The 18,778-nt window shown below is 43.7% G+C and overlaps 1 protein-coding gene across 1 annotated transcript in view; it reads right to left on the bottom strand.

The window, feature by feature from the left end:
* The window catches only part of LOC144695885 (glutamate receptor ionotropic, kainate 3), a 549,188-nt gene extending 530,630 nt beyond the window's left edge, over positions 1-18,558 (bottom strand). The window contains exon 1 of the mRNA XM_078566956.1: positions 18,345-18,558. Within this exon, the coding sequence (XP_078423082.1) occupies positions 18,345-18,429 (85 nt within the window). The 5' untranslated portion in view covers positions 18,430-18,558. The remainder of the gene's footprint in view (positions 1-18,344) is intronic.
* Between the last annotated feature and the right edge of the window lie 220 nt (positions 18,559-18,778).

The raw sequence follows: 18,778 nt of genomic DNA on the forward strand, positions 1-18,778 counted from the left end.
GGGAACGGTATTAGAACCATAGGAAAGTTACAGCACAGAAGGAGACCATTCAGCCCATCTTGTCCATGCCAGCCCAAGGACACCCAGGTGCCCTTTCTAATCCCATCTTCCTGCACCCGGCCCATAGCCCTGCAGCTTACAGCACCTAAGGTGCAGATCCAGGTACTTTTTAAGAGTTTAGAGTTTCTGCCTCTACCACCAACTTGGGCAGCGAATTCCAGACACCCACTACCTTCTGCATAAAAAAATTCTTCCTCATGTCCCACCTACACCTTCTGCCACTTATCTTGAATCTATATCCCCTGGTTCTAGAATTCTCCACCAAGGGAAATAATTTTATCCTGTCCACTCTATCTATTCCCCTCATAATTTTGTACACCTCAGTCAAATCACCTCTCAGCCTTCTTTGTTCTAAGGAAAATAACCCCAACCTATCCAATCTCTCCTCATAGCTACAATTTTCTAACCCTGGCAACATTCTTGTAAACCTCCTCTGCACTCTCTCCAGAGCTGTTATGTCCTTCCTGTAATGTGGTGACCAGAACTGCACACAATACTCCAGTTGTGGCCTCACCAGTGTTTTATACAATTCCAACATTATATCCTTACTTTTATATTCTATACCTCTGCTAAAGAAGGAGGGCATTCCATATGCCTTCTTTACAACCTTGTCTACTTGAACTGCTGCCTTCAGGGACCTGTGTACTTGTACACCAAGATCTCTCACTTCATCTACCCCTCTTAGTATATTCCCATTTATTGTGTAATCCCTGTAACTGTTTGACCTCCCTAAATGTATAACCTCACACTTCTCTATGTTAAAATCCATCTGCCACTTTACCACCCACTCCACCAATCCATCTATATTGTTTTGGAGATTATGGTTATCCTCTACACTATCCACCACTCGGCCAATCTTTGTATCATCTGAAAATTTCCCAATCGTGCCCCCCACGTTCACATCCAAATCGTTAATATATAACACAAACAGCAAGGGTCCCAACACCGAGCCCTGTGGAACACCACTTGAGACAACTTTCCATTCGCAAGGGCATCCATCGACCAATACCCTTTGTTTCCTGTTACAAAGCCAACCTTTTATCCAGTTTGCCACATTACCCTGAATCCCATGGGCTTTTACTTTCCTGACCAATTTGCCATGTGGGACCTTGTCAAATGCTTTGCTAAAACCCATGTACACAACATGCACTGCACTACCTACATCAACCCTTCTTGTCACTTCCTCAAAGAATTCAATCAAATTAGTGAGGCAAGACCTTCCTTTAACAAATCCATGCTGACCATCCCTGACTAGTCCATGCCTTTCCACATGACAGTTTATCCTATCTCTCAGGATTGATTCTAATAATTTGCTCACCACCGATGTAAGACTAACTGGCCTATAATTGTTCGGCATTTCCTTTGATCCCTTTTTAAACATTGGAACTATGTGCTCCAGTCCTCCAGTACCTCCCCTGTATCTAGTGAAGATTGGAAAATCATCCTCAGAGCATATGCTATCTCCTCCCTGACTTCCTTCAGCAGCCTCGCAAACAATCCATCTGGCCCTGGTGACTTATCAACTTTCAAGGATTTCAACCCTTCGAGTACTTCCTCTCTCTTTACTCCAAAGCTTTAGGCCTCGGCAACTGAAAGCATGACCACCAGTAGTGGAGCAGTTAAAACTGGGGATGCACAAGAGGCTAGAATTAAAGGAGCGTAGCTATCTTGGAGGGTTGTGGGGCTGAATGAGTTTACATAGATAGGAAGGGACAAGGACATGGAGGGATTTGAAAACAAGGATGAGAATTTTAAAATCAAAATGTTGCTTGACTGGGAGCCAGTGTAGGTCAGCAAGCACAGCGGTGATAGGGGAATGGGACTTGGTGCAAGTTAAGACAGGGGCAGCCGAGTTTTGGATGACCCCAAGTGTATAGAGGGTAGATTGTGGTCCACCAGCCTGGAGTGTGTTGGAATAGTCGAGTTTGGATGTAACAAAGGTATGGATGACAGTTTCAACAGCAGATCAACTGAGACAGGGGCAAAGTCATGCAATGATACAGAGGTCAGAATAGGCGATCTTAGTGATGGCACGAATATGAGGTTGGAAGCTCATCTTGGGATCAAATGTGACAGTGAGGTTGTAAAACAGACTGGCTTAATCTCAGACTGTTGCCAGGGAGAGGGAGGGAATTGATAGCTTAGGATCAGAGTTTGGAGCAGGGTCCAAAACCAATGGCTTTAGTCTTCCCAATATTTAATTGGAGGAAATTCCTGTTCATCCAGTAATAGACACAGTAGTCAAGCTCAGGAGCTTACCATACTGTGAATCATGAGTGTATTAGACTCAGGGATCTTTAGAAATTTGCCTTTTCTTTGCAGAGCAAGAGATAAGGTGCACATATACAAGCCTGCATATACACATTTGTTTGAAACACTGCATTTCTGGCTACTGTATGATTGTTGCCCAATGTCAGGAGTAGGTCTGTTCGCCAGAGGCTACCACTGGAAGGCACCAGAAAAATTCAGTTCGTCCAATGGGTCTTCCAAGAAGTGTGCTACTATGGGGCCAAGTGCTATAAACCAGAAAGAACCATAAAGGCAAGTGTATCAGTCACATCTCCATGCAGATTTTATATCCTCTAGGTATAAGAGTAACTTACAAAGAAAACATGAAAGCACAGTAATGTATATACCAGGTTTTATAATAAATGCCATTAAAATTGCAGTGAAATAATAGACAGGCAATTATAATCTTAGGCCAGTTTCAACTTAATCAGAATGTCGAAGGAACAAACAAACTGTAATAATATATAGCATCTTAAAAGGTCTTCAGTATGTCTTAAAGCACTTTGCAACCAATGAATTACTTTCTGGAGTGCATTCACCGTTGTGGAGGAAAATCCAGCAGCCAGTTTGCCCAAGGCAATTAATTAGTATTTTTGAGGTGTTGGATAAGGGAGGAAAGTTAGCCAGGATACCTGGAGAACTCCCTGCTCTTACTTCAACATAGGAACTGCAAGACAGAGAAAAAGCCCAAGGTCTATCTAGTTTGCCTGCTGCCCTCCTAGTAGTCATATGGTACAATAATAATGGATGTTGCTAATGAATCATAGCACTCAATCTCTAACAATTCCTCTACAACTGATGTAAGAAATGACACAAGACAAACCCGTGCTGAAGAGCTTTTGGAACCATTGGTCCAATTCTTCCTTTTGCAAATATGACATGGAATCATTTACATTTACTTGCTTGTTTATTTATTTATTTGTTCACGGGATGTGGGCATCACTGACTAGGCCAGCATTTATTGCCCATTGTTAGTTGCTCTTGAGAAGGTGATGGTGAGCTGTCCTCTTGAACTGCTGCAGTCCATGTGGTGTAGGTACGCTCACAGTTCTGTTAGGGAGGGAGTTCCAGGATTTTGACCCAGCGACAGTGAAGGAATGGCGATATAGTTCCAAGTAGGATAGTGTGTGGCTTGGACGGGAATTTGATGATGGTGGTGTTCCCATACATCTTCTGCCTTTGTAGTTCTAGGTGGCAGAGGTCCCAGTTTGAAAGGTGCTGTCGAGGAGCCTTGGCGAGTTGTTGCAGTGCATCTTGTAGATGGTACATGCTGCTGCTACTGTGCATCAGTGGTGGAGAGAGTGAATGTTTAAGGTGGTGGATGGAGTGCCAATCAAGCAGGCTGCTTTGTCCTGAATAGTGTCGAGCTTCTTGAGTATTGTGGGAGGTGCACTCATCCAGGAAAGTGGAGAGAATTCCATCACACTCTTGGCTTGTGCCTTGTAGATGATGGACAGGCTTTGGGGAAACAGGAGTTGAGTTAATTGCCACAGAATTCCCAGCCTCTGAGCTGCTCTTGTAGCCACAGTATTTATATGGCTGGTCCAGTTCAGTTTGTGGTCAGTGTTAGCCCCCAGGTTATGATAGGGGGCTGACAGAGGAAGTTTAGTGCCTCTTCCGAAAGGGGCACTCTGGAGCGTCTCTTTCAGCACTTCTGCAGTATGGAGTACACGTTAATTTTTAAATAATTACTAGAAAAGGTACAGCTCTATTTATTGAGTCCATCATCTTGGAGTTACCTCAACTTCTGATAAATGTCAGCCAGAAGCTGTTTCCTCTTGCTCTAGTGAGCTATTCAAATTAGAAACAAATCCAAGTAAACATGTTTGTATTTTGAACAATTGTGTAACCCATACTTAATCACTGTCTTGTACTCTCCCTTTTTATAAGTTTACTTCAGTACTTGCACTTAATACCAAAATCAATTCATTAGAATTTCTGGATGACACAGCTACTTATTTATTCAGCACTTTCTCACATTCCATTAAAACCTAATCATTCCTCCAATATCACGGGACTTTGTGTACAGTGAGCCAATTTAATGTTCCTGTGGAAGTGTTGGCAGATAAAGAAAACATCCAGGCAAATGACATGCTTAACACAAAAGATACGCTACCCTTAGCAAGGGATCAGTTGCAGACTCCAAGCAAGGTCTCCACTGGTTCAGTCTGCTTCCTACAGTCACAGCAAAAGATGTGAGTCCCAGGTTATTTATAATTACTCAATTAAGATTGCAGACCTCAAACAAAGTGAATTACATAATATCTGCAAATGGACCACTCAGCAGTAAGTGTTGTATAGGAGTATCATTGGACAGTACCAGAGATTTTGTTGCAAGCACCAAAATTAGTTCATGATTATTGTTTAATGTAAAGGTTCAAAATTGTGTAAACTGTCAAGAAATCTACTGGCTGCGTGTCTGCAGGAAATTTCTACAATGACATGGGATCTTTACATGCACCTGAGATGACAAGGAAGTTTAATGCCTCTTCCCAAAGAGATACTCAAAGGAACCTCCTTTTACACTCTCCAGCAGAGAGCACACTGAGCCTTTTTCTGTACCATAAAACGTTCTATGCTTCTTTGACTTTAGAGATACAATTTAGGTGCGTGGACTGTTTTTGGCAATTCCATAAACCTAAAGTACAGTCAAGTCCCAAAGATGTCATCTTTTGTGGTATGATCCATGCAGGTAACATTCCCTAACACCTGCTGTGCTTATCCCTTCTGAGTCTGGGCTCTGCAGTGCAGATGTTGCTCAGGACTAGGTTATGTACTGGGTGTTCTCGTAGAGGTGGCATGTGGAAAAATTATACTCTAATACTGAGACAAATTGCTACGTCTTGGACAGGTGAATGTAGTCCTTGCTCTGACTCTCTGGTCTCATTACGATTGCATTTAAGTTTGAGGTCTCTTTTGACCTGAGGAAACCAACAGTAGTATTACCAGCATAGATCTATTGCAAAATTCTTCTTGCTTGGGACACAGAAAAGAATGGAAAGATTGTTAGCCATTTTGGCAACATGGCATCAAACACAAAATGAAACCTGGCAATGTGCAATAACATGGAGAGACAATCTAATAAAGGGTACAACTCTAAAGGGGGTGCAGGAGCAGAGGGACCTGGGTGTATTCGTGCATAAATCATTGAAGGTGGATGGATAGGCTGAGAGAGCAGCTGATAAAGCACACAGTATCCTAGGCTGCATTAATAGGGGCATAGAGTACAAGAGCAAGGAGATTATCTTGAACTGGTATAAGACACTAGTTCGGCTTCAACTAAGGCATTGTGCCCCATTCTGGGCACCACATTGGAAAGATGTGAAGGCATTGGAGAGAGTGCAGAAAAGTTTCACAAGAATGATTCCAGGGATGAGGAGCTTCAGTTACAAATATAGATTGGAGAAGTTAGGACCGTTTTCCTTGGAGAAGAGCAGGCTGAGAGGAGATTTGGCAGAGGCATTCAAAATCATGAGGCATCTGGACAGAGTAGATAGAGAGAAACTATTCCCAATCATGAAAGGATTAAAAACTAGAGGGCACAGATTTAAAGTAATTAGTAAAAGAAGCAAAAGCGACATGAGGAAAAATATTTTCACACAGCGAGTGGTTAAGGTCAGGAATACACTGCCTGAGAGTGGTGGAGGCAGGTTCAATTGAAGCATTTATAAGGGAATTAGACTGTTATCTGAAAAGGAAGAATTTGCAGGGTTATGGGGAGAAGGCAGGGAAATGGCACTAGGGGAATTGTTCATTTGGAGAGTCAGCGAAGACATGATGGACCGAATGGCCTCCTTCTGTGCTGTAAGAATTCTAAATTCTGCAAAATCACACAGCTATGCATTTTAAACAAACACTAATTATTGATGGCCAACTCCCGGCCCTCCTCACCCCCCTTAACAATATGACTTCTGTACTGAGCACAGCATTAAAGCTGAGGATTCAGCTCATTAAGCACAGCATTACAGCTGGAGTTGGCATAGAGCATTACATTTGGCATCCCTACACACTCTGCCATGTTTCACTGGGGTGGGGAGGGGGTGGGGGGGGGGGTGGCGGTATCCCATATGCTGAGTGCTGATACACCCTCAACTTTTCTCTCCCCCCGCCCCCCCATCTTAAACCAGCTTATATTTCACCTTTCTCCTAACTATGCTTCAGTTCTGCCGAAGGGTCATGAAGACTCGAAACGTTAACTGATTTCTTCTCCACCGATGCTGCCAGACCTGCTGAGTTTTTCCAGGTAATTCTGTTTTTGTTTTGGATTTCCAGCATCCGCAGTAGCTTTTAGCTAGATAGATTCTTGTTAGGCAAGGGAATCAAAGGTTATTGGAGATAGATGGGAATGTAGAACTCGAAACAGAAACAGATCAGCCATGATGTTATTGAATATCGGAGCAGGTTTGAGGGGCAAAATGGCCTACTTCTGCTCCTATTTCATATGTTCATTAGCATCTATCTCTGGTAGTAGTACTTAAGAAGATAGGGACATAAGAAATAGGAGCAGAAGAACACCTGGATCCCTCTGCACCTCGGAATGCACCTTGAAATGCAATTCCACTAGTTCTGTGTCCCCATCCAATTTCACCCCAATCTCCAGACTGATTCACAGAACTGAACCGGGACCCTGGGGTCCATTATTTAAGCCCGAATATTCAAGATATCATGATTGACATTTAAGAGGAGGAAGCAAGAACCACACAACATGCAGTGGGGAAAGTTGGCGGTCTTCAAAGGGGAGTTGAAGGGAAGAAAAAGGTTACTGCCATATGGGGAAAGAGTGGGACTAAATGGATTGTAGTTTAAATGAATAGGTGCAGACTCAGTGGAGTGAATGGCCTTCTGTGCTGTACCACTGTATGATTCTATGGGCCTAATTTTAACTCCATACAAATGGATGGGTTGTGCAGTTAGGGGAAGGGTGGGGCCCATTAGGGATTTAATGGTGATTGAGAGGGCATGGCTGAGGTACTAAATGAGTACTTCGCAATTTGCAGCGCTAAAGAAGACAATTCTGCCAATGTTATAAAAAAGGAGGAAATCATAGATAAAATATCATAGCTAAAAATAAAATAAAAAATATAGGTTAACAGGAGGTACTAAAAATGATTGGCAGTGCTCAAAGTAGAAAAGATGCCTAGTCTGGATGGGATGTATCTTTGGTTGCTGAGCGAGGTAATGGTGGAAATTGTGGAGGCTCTGGCCACAATCTTCCAGTCCCCCTTCAGTTTGAGAGAAGTGCCAGAGGACTGGAGAATTGCATATGTTACATTCTTTTTCAAAAAAAGAAGAGCGGAATAAAGCAAGCCACTACAAGCCAGTCAGCCTATCATAGGTATTAGGAAAATTTTAGAGACATTAATCCAGGGCAAAATTATTTGGCAATTAGAAAATCCAGCGTGAATTTGTTAAAGGCAGATTGTGTTTGGCTAACTTAATCAAGATCTTTGACGAATAAATGGAAATGTGAGGGTGGTGTGGTTGATGTGGTGCACATAGACTAGCAAGGGCAATTTGATAAAGTACCAAATGATAGATCTGTTAGTAAAATTAAAGCCCTGGTATTAAAGCATCGATACAAAATTGGCCAAGGGACAGAAATCGGAGAGTAGTAGTGAATAGTTGCTCTTCAGGGTGCATAGAAATGTAAGGTGGTAATTCCTGGTGTTTAGTGTTTAGCACCTCAGTCACTTCTCATTTTGAGCTATATTAATGATATGGGCTTTGGTATATAGGGCATAATTTCCCCAAATTTTGCAGGTGACATGAAACTCAGAAATGTAGTAAAAAGTGGTGAGGATAGTAACAGGCTTCAGGAGGACATGTATTGGTGCAGCTAACAAGCACATGGAAGATGGAGTTTAATGCAAAGAAGTGTGAAATGATTCATTTCAGTGGAAAAATTAAGGGGAGCCACACAAACTAAATGATGCAATTTTAAAAGGGAGTGCAAGAACAGAGAGATCTCAGGATATACAAACACAGGGTTTTGAAAGTGGCGGGAGAAATTGAGAAGATTATTTAAAAAGCATACAGTATCCTTGGCTTTATAAGTAGAGGCACAGAGTGCAAAATGAAGGAAGGTGTGCTAAATCTTTATAAAAAGTTGATTTGGCCCATCCTGAGTATTGCCTCTAATTTGTGGCACCACATTTCAGGAAGAATGTACCAAAAATGAAAAAATCAGTTAAGTGGATAAAGTGGAAAATATGGGTTGCTTTCCTCAAAGCAGAAAAGGCTAGGGGGAGATTAGATAGAGGTGTTGAAAACCATGAAAGGTTTTGATAAAGTAAATAAGGAAACCTTGTTTTGAGTGGCAGAAATGTTGGTAACCAGGCAATATAGATTTAAGATGACTGGCAAAAGAACCAGAGGCGACATAAGGAAAACAAAATGCAATGGCTTTCTATGATCTGGCGTGCAATAGCTGAAAGGGTGGTGGAAGCTGGTTCAATAATAACTTTCAAAAGGGAATAGGATAAATACTTGGAGTGGAAAAATGCATAGAGCAATGGGAAAGCTCTTTCAAAGAACTGATATAGGCATGATGGGCCTACTGTACTTCTTCTGGGCTGTATGATTCATCATTCTATAATTGTCTGCCCATCTGGGTCACACCTGGTACATGCTTCAGGGAGCTGAGAGGAAATGGAAAGTGAAATCATAAATGTGTTCATGCAGACAGGTCTTATTTAGAAAATATATTCGCTACAGAACCTAATCCAGATAAAGACATGGTTTCATCAAATATAGAATCCACATTTATTAAATCACTTCTATTATATAGAACGCCTGACATAGGCTTACAATATATCCTGGATAAGATTGTTATATCAAGGTACTAGATATATGCAATTTGATGCCATCTTTCTGCTGGAAACAGCAATTACTCTGTGCATAAAATATATATTTCATCCAAAGTGTGCTTTTGGTCTTTGTGAGATTGAGTTGCTGAATAAGTAGCCAGTGGGTGGAAGATTTGTCAGCAGATGCTTTTTCTGCGATTCTTAGAAATCTTCACGACAGAATTGTGTATCAATCCTTCATAAAGCAGGGTGTCTTTCATTTCCAGTTAGATGTGAAAGGTATATTCTGGCTGTGACTCGAAGTGACTGAATGTGAATACTTCTGCTGTTGTTTTATATTACTTCTTCCATCCACAAGTACATTTCTTCTTCTATTATGTGGACCTACAATGGCCTCCTACCCACCTCCCTGCCCTCAAGGTCCATGAGTAGTTTCATGCAACCGATGGTAGACAGTGCAGCTTGATAGTCTGGCGACAGCTTGATCTAACCGTTGCCACTGGGTCATGCATTGCAGTGCTGCCCCTGGTCTCCCCATTCCCAGGTATCGGTAGCAACACAATCAAGCGCGCTTGTTAAAATTGACATTCTTTCTAACAGCTTTTGGGTGACTCTTCCGCTGTGCAAAATAACACACATTTGATCTTACTGCACATTTTAATCTTACTTAAGCCTGTCACTGCATTATGGTCATTTATGGTTTTTTAACTCTTCGTCTCAGTGGTGGCCTGTACTTTCAGCCTTGACCTTTCATCCTGCGGTTCACTCCAAAACAATGGTATCTGCTGCAATGCAGGCAGTCAGAATAAATACGATTTAATTTAAAACCGACACACCCCAACAGGAGCCATTTCTCCACTGACCACCCCAATCCTACATACTGTGCAGTGTCTGCCTGCTCCATTACATACTCCTTACTTTATGAACTGGGTCCAGTGTGTGTACTACGACCAAAAAAAAGGAAATGCCACCTACATTTCAGAATGAATAGATCGACACAATATTTCTGCACTCCACTGTTTGAAATAGTCTGATTGACATAGCATTTCACTGGGGGGGACGGGGGACGGACGACACATTCCACTTTAGAGACACAGCCAAAGAATGAACTAAACGATGGGTTTTGCGCCCAGCGGGACAATCCTTGTGAAGCCACTTTGGAACACACTGCAAAAGATAACAGAGGCTAAAAGCAGAGCAGGGTGTTATCTGACATGCGGTATCATTATTCCAACTCTGCCAACCACAGTACTAAACCGGTCAGTGTAAAGATCTGAACCGTCATTAAAGAGTGTGGAGATATTTCTTTTAAGCTCCGAAGCCAGACCTGCGGCGTTAACACGCAAACAAGTTTAGTTCTGTAACTTCGCGTGTGCACTGTATACATTTCCGATTGGAAGGGTCGACGCAGCAGTCGACTTAACTGTTAAAAACAGGCGCAGACACAGAAATACCCGACATGATCACTGGAAGAATAACCTATAATGTTATATGCAAACGGAGATTGGCGAGTGACTGGATGGTACATGTGTCAGCCACAAAGTATATTAAGCTATAAGGTGATATTTTATCCCCAGAAGTCAAAATTACACGCAGTGTTCCAGTTTCATCAAACTCACATTTTATGTTCAGTTGCATTTTTGACTAATTGCTATAGTTTTAGAATGGTTTTATTGCCGGGGCTCTTGAATTGGTATAACCCAGTTGACAATGTCTGTCTGAATATTTTTATACAGTGATTTCTAGAATTCGGTGTGAATTCCTTTCCATGCTCAAACCTCCTTCTACTTGCCACAACACACTCGTCTAATGGCGATTTAAAGGTAGGAGTTGAGAGCGGGGTTGAGTCTCGGCCGCAACACTTCCCTCTCCCTGTTCTCTCCTGTCTACCCTGACTTAACCCCAACTGCAGATGGCAGGTTACCAACTGAGATTAAAGGCACTGGCAGAGAAATAAAGGTGAATTAGCACTGGGGAGAGAAGTATCAGGACATTTTGGGTAAGAAATTTAAATCACGAGAGGTCTCTTAAGGGGTCTAGATTCAAAACTTTTACACATCCCTGTTCTTTTCTGCTCGTGCTGGCTGACCCAGTGTTTCCAGTATTTTCGGTCTTCGGGTTGCCCGTGTCCACTTCGTATTCTTAAAATCTTTTTTAAAAAATCTCTACTGCAGCCCACTCGGCTTCAGACAAAGGAATAAACTCTCTCACGGGGTGTTTGCTGCTTGTTTACACCACAGGGATTCTGTTGGGAGACGAGTCTTTCCAATTGACTTCCATCCGATTCTTGACAATTTCCTAAATCATTTTGCGAACTTTTCCAGCGCGTGCATAAGCCGATTCTGGAGTAGAGTCGTTGGAATTTATCAAGAACTGGGAGGTTAATACCACAATGCAAGTGAGCGAGCTGGCGTTATCACAGGGAAGTTAAATAGTGATGCAAGCATTTGTATGTGTGAGTATGTGTGTATATCTGTGTGTGTATGTATGCGTGTGTCTGTGTGAGAGAGTATAATGTGTGTTTGTGTATGTCCGTGTGTGTGTCTGTGAGAGAGTATGTATGTGTGTCTGTGTGTATGTCCGTGTATGTATATGTGTCTGTGAGAGAGTATATGTGTGTGTGTATGTCTGTGTGTATGTATGTGTGTCTGTGAGAGAGTATATGTATGTGTGTCTGTGTGTATGTATGTGTCTGTGAGAGGGAGTACATGTGTGTGACTGTGTATACTGCCTGTGTGTACGTATGTGTGTCTGTGAGTATATGTGTGTATATGTCTGTGTGTCTGAGTGTGTGTATGTCTGTGTGTATATCTGTGCCTGAGAGTATGTGTGTATGTGTGTATGTCTGTCTGAGAGAGTAATATGTGTGTGTGTGTGTGTGTCTGTATGTCCGTACCTGTCTGTGTGTCTGTGAGTCTGTCTCTGTGTGTGTGTGTGTGTGTGTGTTTTAATCGCCATCATAAGCGTGTAGACCCAGAGCTGACAGGGAGCTGGGAGTCCAGGAACAGGGAGAGTAAAAGTCCTTGTTTGAAAGCTTCGATGTTAGAAAGTTCTGTGTTTTAGTAATTGTCTTTAAGTCTTTATGAATGGACAAGCTTGGCGTGGAAGATATATTTTGGCATAAAAATAATTAGGACTATAAATTATAGCGAAGTCAATTAATTTCTTCGTTTGATATACTAGGCTACATCTAGATTTCTATCTGTGGAATATTTCCTGTCATGTAGGAAGATACGATTTCGTTAAGAACGTCGCAATAGTTTCTGCAGGTTAGGAAGGGAACACTTTTATAGTAAAACTGTCCTTGTGTCTATGAATGCCCAAAGATACTTTAAAGTCCCTTGGGGAGAAGGGAGGAGAATTTTCAGTTAATTTACATCTTTACGATTTCTTTGCACATAATAAGCGATAAAGCGGGAACTTGCGTGAGATTTTCCTCACCAAAGGTTCTCCCCTTGAGAACACCGAATCTCTTGCTGGGTCCCCCAGGGAGAATTCCCCCTCCAGTCCCTACCCCAGCTGCCCCCAGTTCGTGTGTGAGTGTTGACACTGGGTGCAGCGGGCATCAGAGACGATCAGAACCAATCAGATCCTGTCCATAGTCAACAACCCGCCCCACCCCCGACCTCCAAACACACACACACACACACACACACGGATTCACTTTCAATATCGATTACAATTAGGAGCAGGAATTCCAGTCCGCTCCGCAACAGCCAACCCCCACCCCCTCACTGAAATTCAGAGGCGAATTGTAGTTTCCTGAGGTCGTCGAGAGTCAGCACAGAGCCCACAAAGGAATATTTAAAACTCCCTAGACTACTGCTTCTGGGCTGGATACAGTGGTAATCTGCAAAGGGCCATTATCATCAGTAAACCTTCATAAATAAAAGGGAAAAAAAAAACGGTGAATGGTGGGGAGGACTCAAAGGAATGGGACGGGGGGGGGGGGGGGCAGGGAGAGGTCTTGTGGCCACAGCCCCTGCCCCTGAACCAGAAGCTCCGGGTTCGAGTCCCACACAGCGGAAAGTGCCTTCAGAACGTGGCCCAACAGGAGAAAGAGCGGCTGAGTCTCCTGGTCAGTCAGAACCTGCAGAACAAGACCACAGCTGTACCTTGTCAAGCACAACCATGGACCGACACATGGAGTCCATGATCCCCCAGCGCCCTCCTAGGACACGGTACCTGAGGAGAGAGAGAGAGAGAGAAGGGTGGAAGGGAGAGGAGAGCAGAAACATGTGGAGCGCTTGGGCAGGCCGGGTGGAGAGTTGGGACAGTGAGATGCGGGGAGGGGGGATATAGAGCGGGAACAGTTAACAACCCAAGCAATGAAAGTAGAACAAAATGAATGGAATCCGATTATAGAATGTTTATATAACATCCGGCTGGTCGCATTGTACAGTATTGAATCCCACTGTACAAAACGCCAAGGAACTGGGATCATCCGGATGAAAAGTTCTCTTTAATTTTGAGAATTGAAGGGGTTTCAGGAGGGAAAGGTAGGTGACAAGGACGCATTTGTACTGTATCTTCAATGTGAATGAGGAAAGACCAATGCGACATCCCAGCATCCACACAACTGCATCAGCATCAGCGTCCAAACTCTGAATGGGAGGCAAGTACTGACATTGCAAATGGCTGAGAGTGCAATGAATTAGACTTAAACAAGGAGACAGAGGATGTAGGCGCCGGGGGCGGGGGATAACATTACATGGGCCTCTTGGGCTCCCTTTTGCTTTCCCCGCTGTCCTGATGGATCTCCACTGGCAAACACCCAGATCAGACCTCCCTCCCCCTCCCCCCCCACACACACCATTTAATACAGTCTTTGTGCTTTACACCGGACGATCAGTGGAGGCTAACCTGGGGGCACCGTGTGGAATAAAACGGGGGAGGGGGAGGGGGATGCAAACAAGCCCACTGGAAACATCAAGTCCCAGTACCTTTGGAGCGAGTGATAGCTCCCTGGATACAACTTCATTCCAGATTTAAACAATCCGGCCAGTTGCCCACTTTAAATTATGAGTGCCCTAACTCTGATCGATTCGGCTCGGGTGTCCGAGGAAGCAATTGATCGCCCAATAAATAATTGTCCAACTTTGATTTCCTCCGTTAGAAAGTAGCTCGGCCCCAGTTCAACCCGGAATGAAATGGTCTTCAGCCTGGCCGAGGTGAAAGGCAGGGGGAAGAGGGCGGCTCTGACCCAGGGGCAGCTTTCAAAGCCATGAATGATCGCCCTATCGCGTCAGCGATTGACCCCGGGGTAGTATCTCCCGCTAGGTAGAAGGGTCTCTGGGAGTTCTGTGATACGGATTTCCATCTGAATGAATCCGACTACCGCAGGTTAGAATCAATCGAGAGAGAGAACAAACCCCGATTGCTGGCCAAGATCAGTGACACAACTCCGCCAGAGGCTTTGAACAATCCAACTCGAAGAAGACTGATATCCGAGGCAATAACTCTCGGATATCTGATAACTTCACGCTGTCGTACTCACTTCTAATCTTGGAAGTCAATGTTTAAAACGGGATATTTTCCTTGCCTATCGCAGCAAGCATTCAAGCGATCCTGACTCCCAATTGTATTTATTAATCAGCTACTTCATAAATTCTAAGCTGCCTTTTTGTGTTTATCTTGTACAGTCTGTGTATTCAATCTATGGTTATTTGAAGCTTAAAACCTTTGCCTATAATCTTGAACTCTCGGGAGTCACTGTCCTTTTCCCCGAGAGCTTTGCCCGGACAATTGACCCTCCTGATCCTATTCATATACTTATTCTTATGCTCACACTATATATACAATATTCTTATACTATACGTATTCCTCTTTAGTTCTGATGAAGAGTCACACGGACACGAAACGTTAACTCTGTCTTCCTTTCCACAGACGCTGTCAGAGCTGCTGAGTTTTTCCAGCAATTTTTGTTTTTGCTCCTGATCCTATTGTTTTCTGTTGTTTTCAATGCCAAACACCGTTCAAGCGATGTAACCTCGGTAGTGACAGTGCCTTTACCTCTTGCACTGGACAGGCTGGCTCACACTCACTTGCCTTCAGACAAGCTCACTCACTCTTCGAACCTTATTTAAGTCTGGTTCTGACCAAATTAAGGGACTGACTTGAGACTAAGCTTTAAATGCGACCTGTGCTCGGAGGGTGAATGGATGGAGAGAGGCGTGTTGGAGAATGAACTGCGGAGATATATAGATAGAAGCAAAAAACTGCGGGATGCTGGAAATCCAAAACAAAAACAAAAATACCTGGAAAAACTCAGCAGGTCTGGCAGCATCTGTGGAGTGGAGCACAGTTAACGTTTCGAGTCCGCATGACTCTTCAACAGAGCTAAGGAAAAATAGAAAAGGGGTGAAATATAAGCTGGTTTAAGGTGGGGTGGTTGGGACAAGAAGAGCTGGATAGAGCTGGCCCTCTATCCAGCTCTACCTGTCCCACCCCCCCCTTAAACCAGCTTCTATTTCACCCCTTTTCTATTTTTCCTTAGTTCTGTTGAAGTCATGCGGACTCGAAACGTTAACTGTGCTCCACTCCACAGATGCTGCCAGACCTGCTGAGTTTTTCCAGGTATTTTTGTTTTTGTAGCGGAGATATATACACGGGGTTCCACATGGATAGTACCTGTTCTGTTATTTTCTTTTTTCAATAATTGGGAGGGAGAGGAGGATACATCATCTTCAAACTCTTGCTTTATACTTTTCGAAATGTTTCCTCCATTAAGTTTGTTGACTCTGATGACATAGACGCGGCTACATCCGCCCTCACCAAGGTCACACTGCAGCCACTCTGTGTGGGGCGAGGAATTTGGCTTTGTGAGGAGGTGGATTTTTAAAAAAATAGCCAAAATCATTTCGGAATTTGAGACTTTACTGTTATTTAACAGCCTATTCATTGCAATCTTCCTCCCAATTCTGCGTGGGGAACGGTTGCAAGCCAACATTTGTCTTTCCTTTTTTTTTGGAGGGGATGCGGTCCTGCTCCCCTTCGGGGTCATGACAACGTACAGATCCGGTCCTAATGATGCCTTGTGTTCTATTCAATTTCTATTTAACCATACTTAAACGTTACCACTACAGAAAATGTAATTCGTTTACACACTAGAAAATGGAAGGATCTGGCGAGAAATGATCACATTTACTGAAGGCTGAAGTTTAACCATGTTGTGTGATATTTGTTTTGGATTCCCAGTCCCTCCATTGCCCCTTCTGGAAATGATGAGCAAACTGGATCTCCAGACTTTCTCTGGTCAGGAATTTTGGATCCATGAATGTCCACCTTCAGTTTCGAACTCTTATGACAAATACTCTGGGACGGGGGCAAGAATAAAAGATGCATATATATGTATATATCCTCCTAGCATTTATTTAATTGAATCCTGCCTTGGTGCACACTTCATGCATTCGGAACTGCCTCTACAGTTCTGTGGAGACGATCAGAACCGTTTCCAATCTCAAGTCCCGGTTCTGACAGAACAACCAGAGCCTCGTTTGATTGCAGGTAACTGCTCAGAATGACCATTTAAACAGGAAATCGGATTCATTCCAGGTTATACATGCACACAATGTCTCACCAAATACTGGTATTACTAATTATGACCGATCATCGAGGTAGGATCTTAAACGAACGGAAAGACAGTCGTAATCAATAACCCCCCTGTTTAGCGAACAACCTTCACATCTGTGAACATGTGTACAGTTCCACATGTTAATGTCCACTCCTTCAGGTTTTTCTGTGTATCTGCTTGGCGGTCCCAGGTGGTGGTAAGCCACTTGTCTGAAGCTATTTGTCAACAGACACAATCGTATTGATCTTCACTCAGCTGTCTGAAACAGGGGAGCAGTGTTGGAACCGCCTCGTCAGTCACAGAAAGATCAGGCTGCACCTCCCCCAGTTCCACTATCCTTTTTTTGTCAACTCTCAATCGCGAATCGGCACATACAGGTAACACGAATTTAAGAGACATCAGCCGACAAGTCACTCTAGGAGATTAAACCACACGGATACTCTAGGAGATAAGCCTAGCGCGGTGCTGGCATATTTACTGTGCTCTCATGCTCTCAGTGTAAGTGCCTGTTTAAACTAGGCACACGAAACCAAGACAGATAACACTGTCTCTCCCACTCCACTGCTCCCTGTCCATCTATCATCCTGTCTGCCTCTGTCCCCATGTCTCTGTATCTCTGCCTCTCTAACCCAGTATCTACCTGCATATTCTGATAGCTAACCCCGTGTGCTATAAATACATTTAATCACTCGAACTATGATTCATAAATGTCGCCGGTCCATTCCACCCATATCTCTCTCTCCCTCTCTATTAAGCTCTTTTCCCTCTTTTAAACCGAATATGTACAGTTTCTCGCCATGAGTGTGCAGTCACGGTGTCATTTAGCCTCACCGGTCACCCTGTTTTTTACACATGTAGATATTCAAATACGAGAGACCCCTATCCATTTATGTCCGTGTGTCTCGGAGCTCATTATTCTTATATAAGCACTCGGCAGCAATCTAATTAATTTAGCATTAAGCCAAAATGCACAACTTTAATCATCCTGCCATTCTCCCGCTCACAGCAATCATTACATCCATATAAAACGCACAATGTTGGAGCGGGGGGCCGCCGTCTGGCTTTACAGCGGCTGTGACAATAAGCGGACCCGGAGTAGAACTCAGGATCCATCAATAAGCGAAGTAGAGCCTCCCTGAGCTAAGTTACTCAGTGAGAGACAGCAAACTTACAGCAGATTCCTTCAGCTTTGCAGAATCACCGTTCTCTTCCCGTTTAAAATGTGCCCATCACTTGCTCTTACCTAATCTAATGGAATGAACAGTGATGCGTCCTCAAAGATCTGCCATTAGCCGTGTTTGTGTGTGTTTTTTTTTTCAATGACCGCCTTACAACTAAAGAAACAAGCATTCGGCTTTGTGATGTTTACACCGACAGACCCTGATAGTTGGTAGGTTTTCTTAAGTTGCCGCATGCATTAACTTGCCCGGTCCCATCTCTCAGTGCACACCCCACCCCACCCACCCATCCCCTTTCCCCGCTACCCGGTTTAAAGATTAGCAGCGACAAAAAAAAAACTGAATAGATCTCCTGACAATGCACCCAGGAGCAGAGCGAGTACAAGCACAGTCCCTCAAAAATCAAACAAAGCTCTCATGGTCGAGAGAAACCCTTACCAATGCGAATGACATGAGGCATCCCATGAGAATATCGTATCCAAAACAAGTAAAAAATAAGTCCCGTCCTGTATTCCAAAATCATGCTCAAAAGAGGGGACAGCCCGCGATTTCTCGTGGTCACGAACTGGAGCTGGATTTAAAGCAAGATTCCAACCGGCTTTCTCCCGCCGCTTTGCCCAGAGTCGAGGAGCTCGGCACAAGCTGGATTTTTTTTGGGGGGGAAGGGTTAGGGGGTGGGGGAAAGGGGTGGGAGGGGGTGGGGGAGTGGGAGGATGGAGTTAAAAACTCTTTAGGTGCCCGGAGTGAGCAGATGCTTCCCAGGGCAGTGCAGAAATCTCAACATGATCTTCACGTCTCACATCGGCTTACTCCAATAAAGCGGAGTGTGGAGAGCGAGAGAGGCACAACTCTGCAAGGGATCGTGGGAGATA

The sequence above is a fragment of the Cetorhinus maximus genome, chromosome 21 (assembly GCF_964194155.1).
Source record: "Cetorhinus maximus chromosome 21, sCetMax3.hap1.1, whole genome shotgun sequence".
In the NCBI taxonomy this organism is placed as follows: domain Eukaryota; kingdom Metazoa; phylum Chordata; class Chondrichthyes; order Lamniformes; family Cetorhinidae; genus Cetorhinus; species Cetorhinus maximus.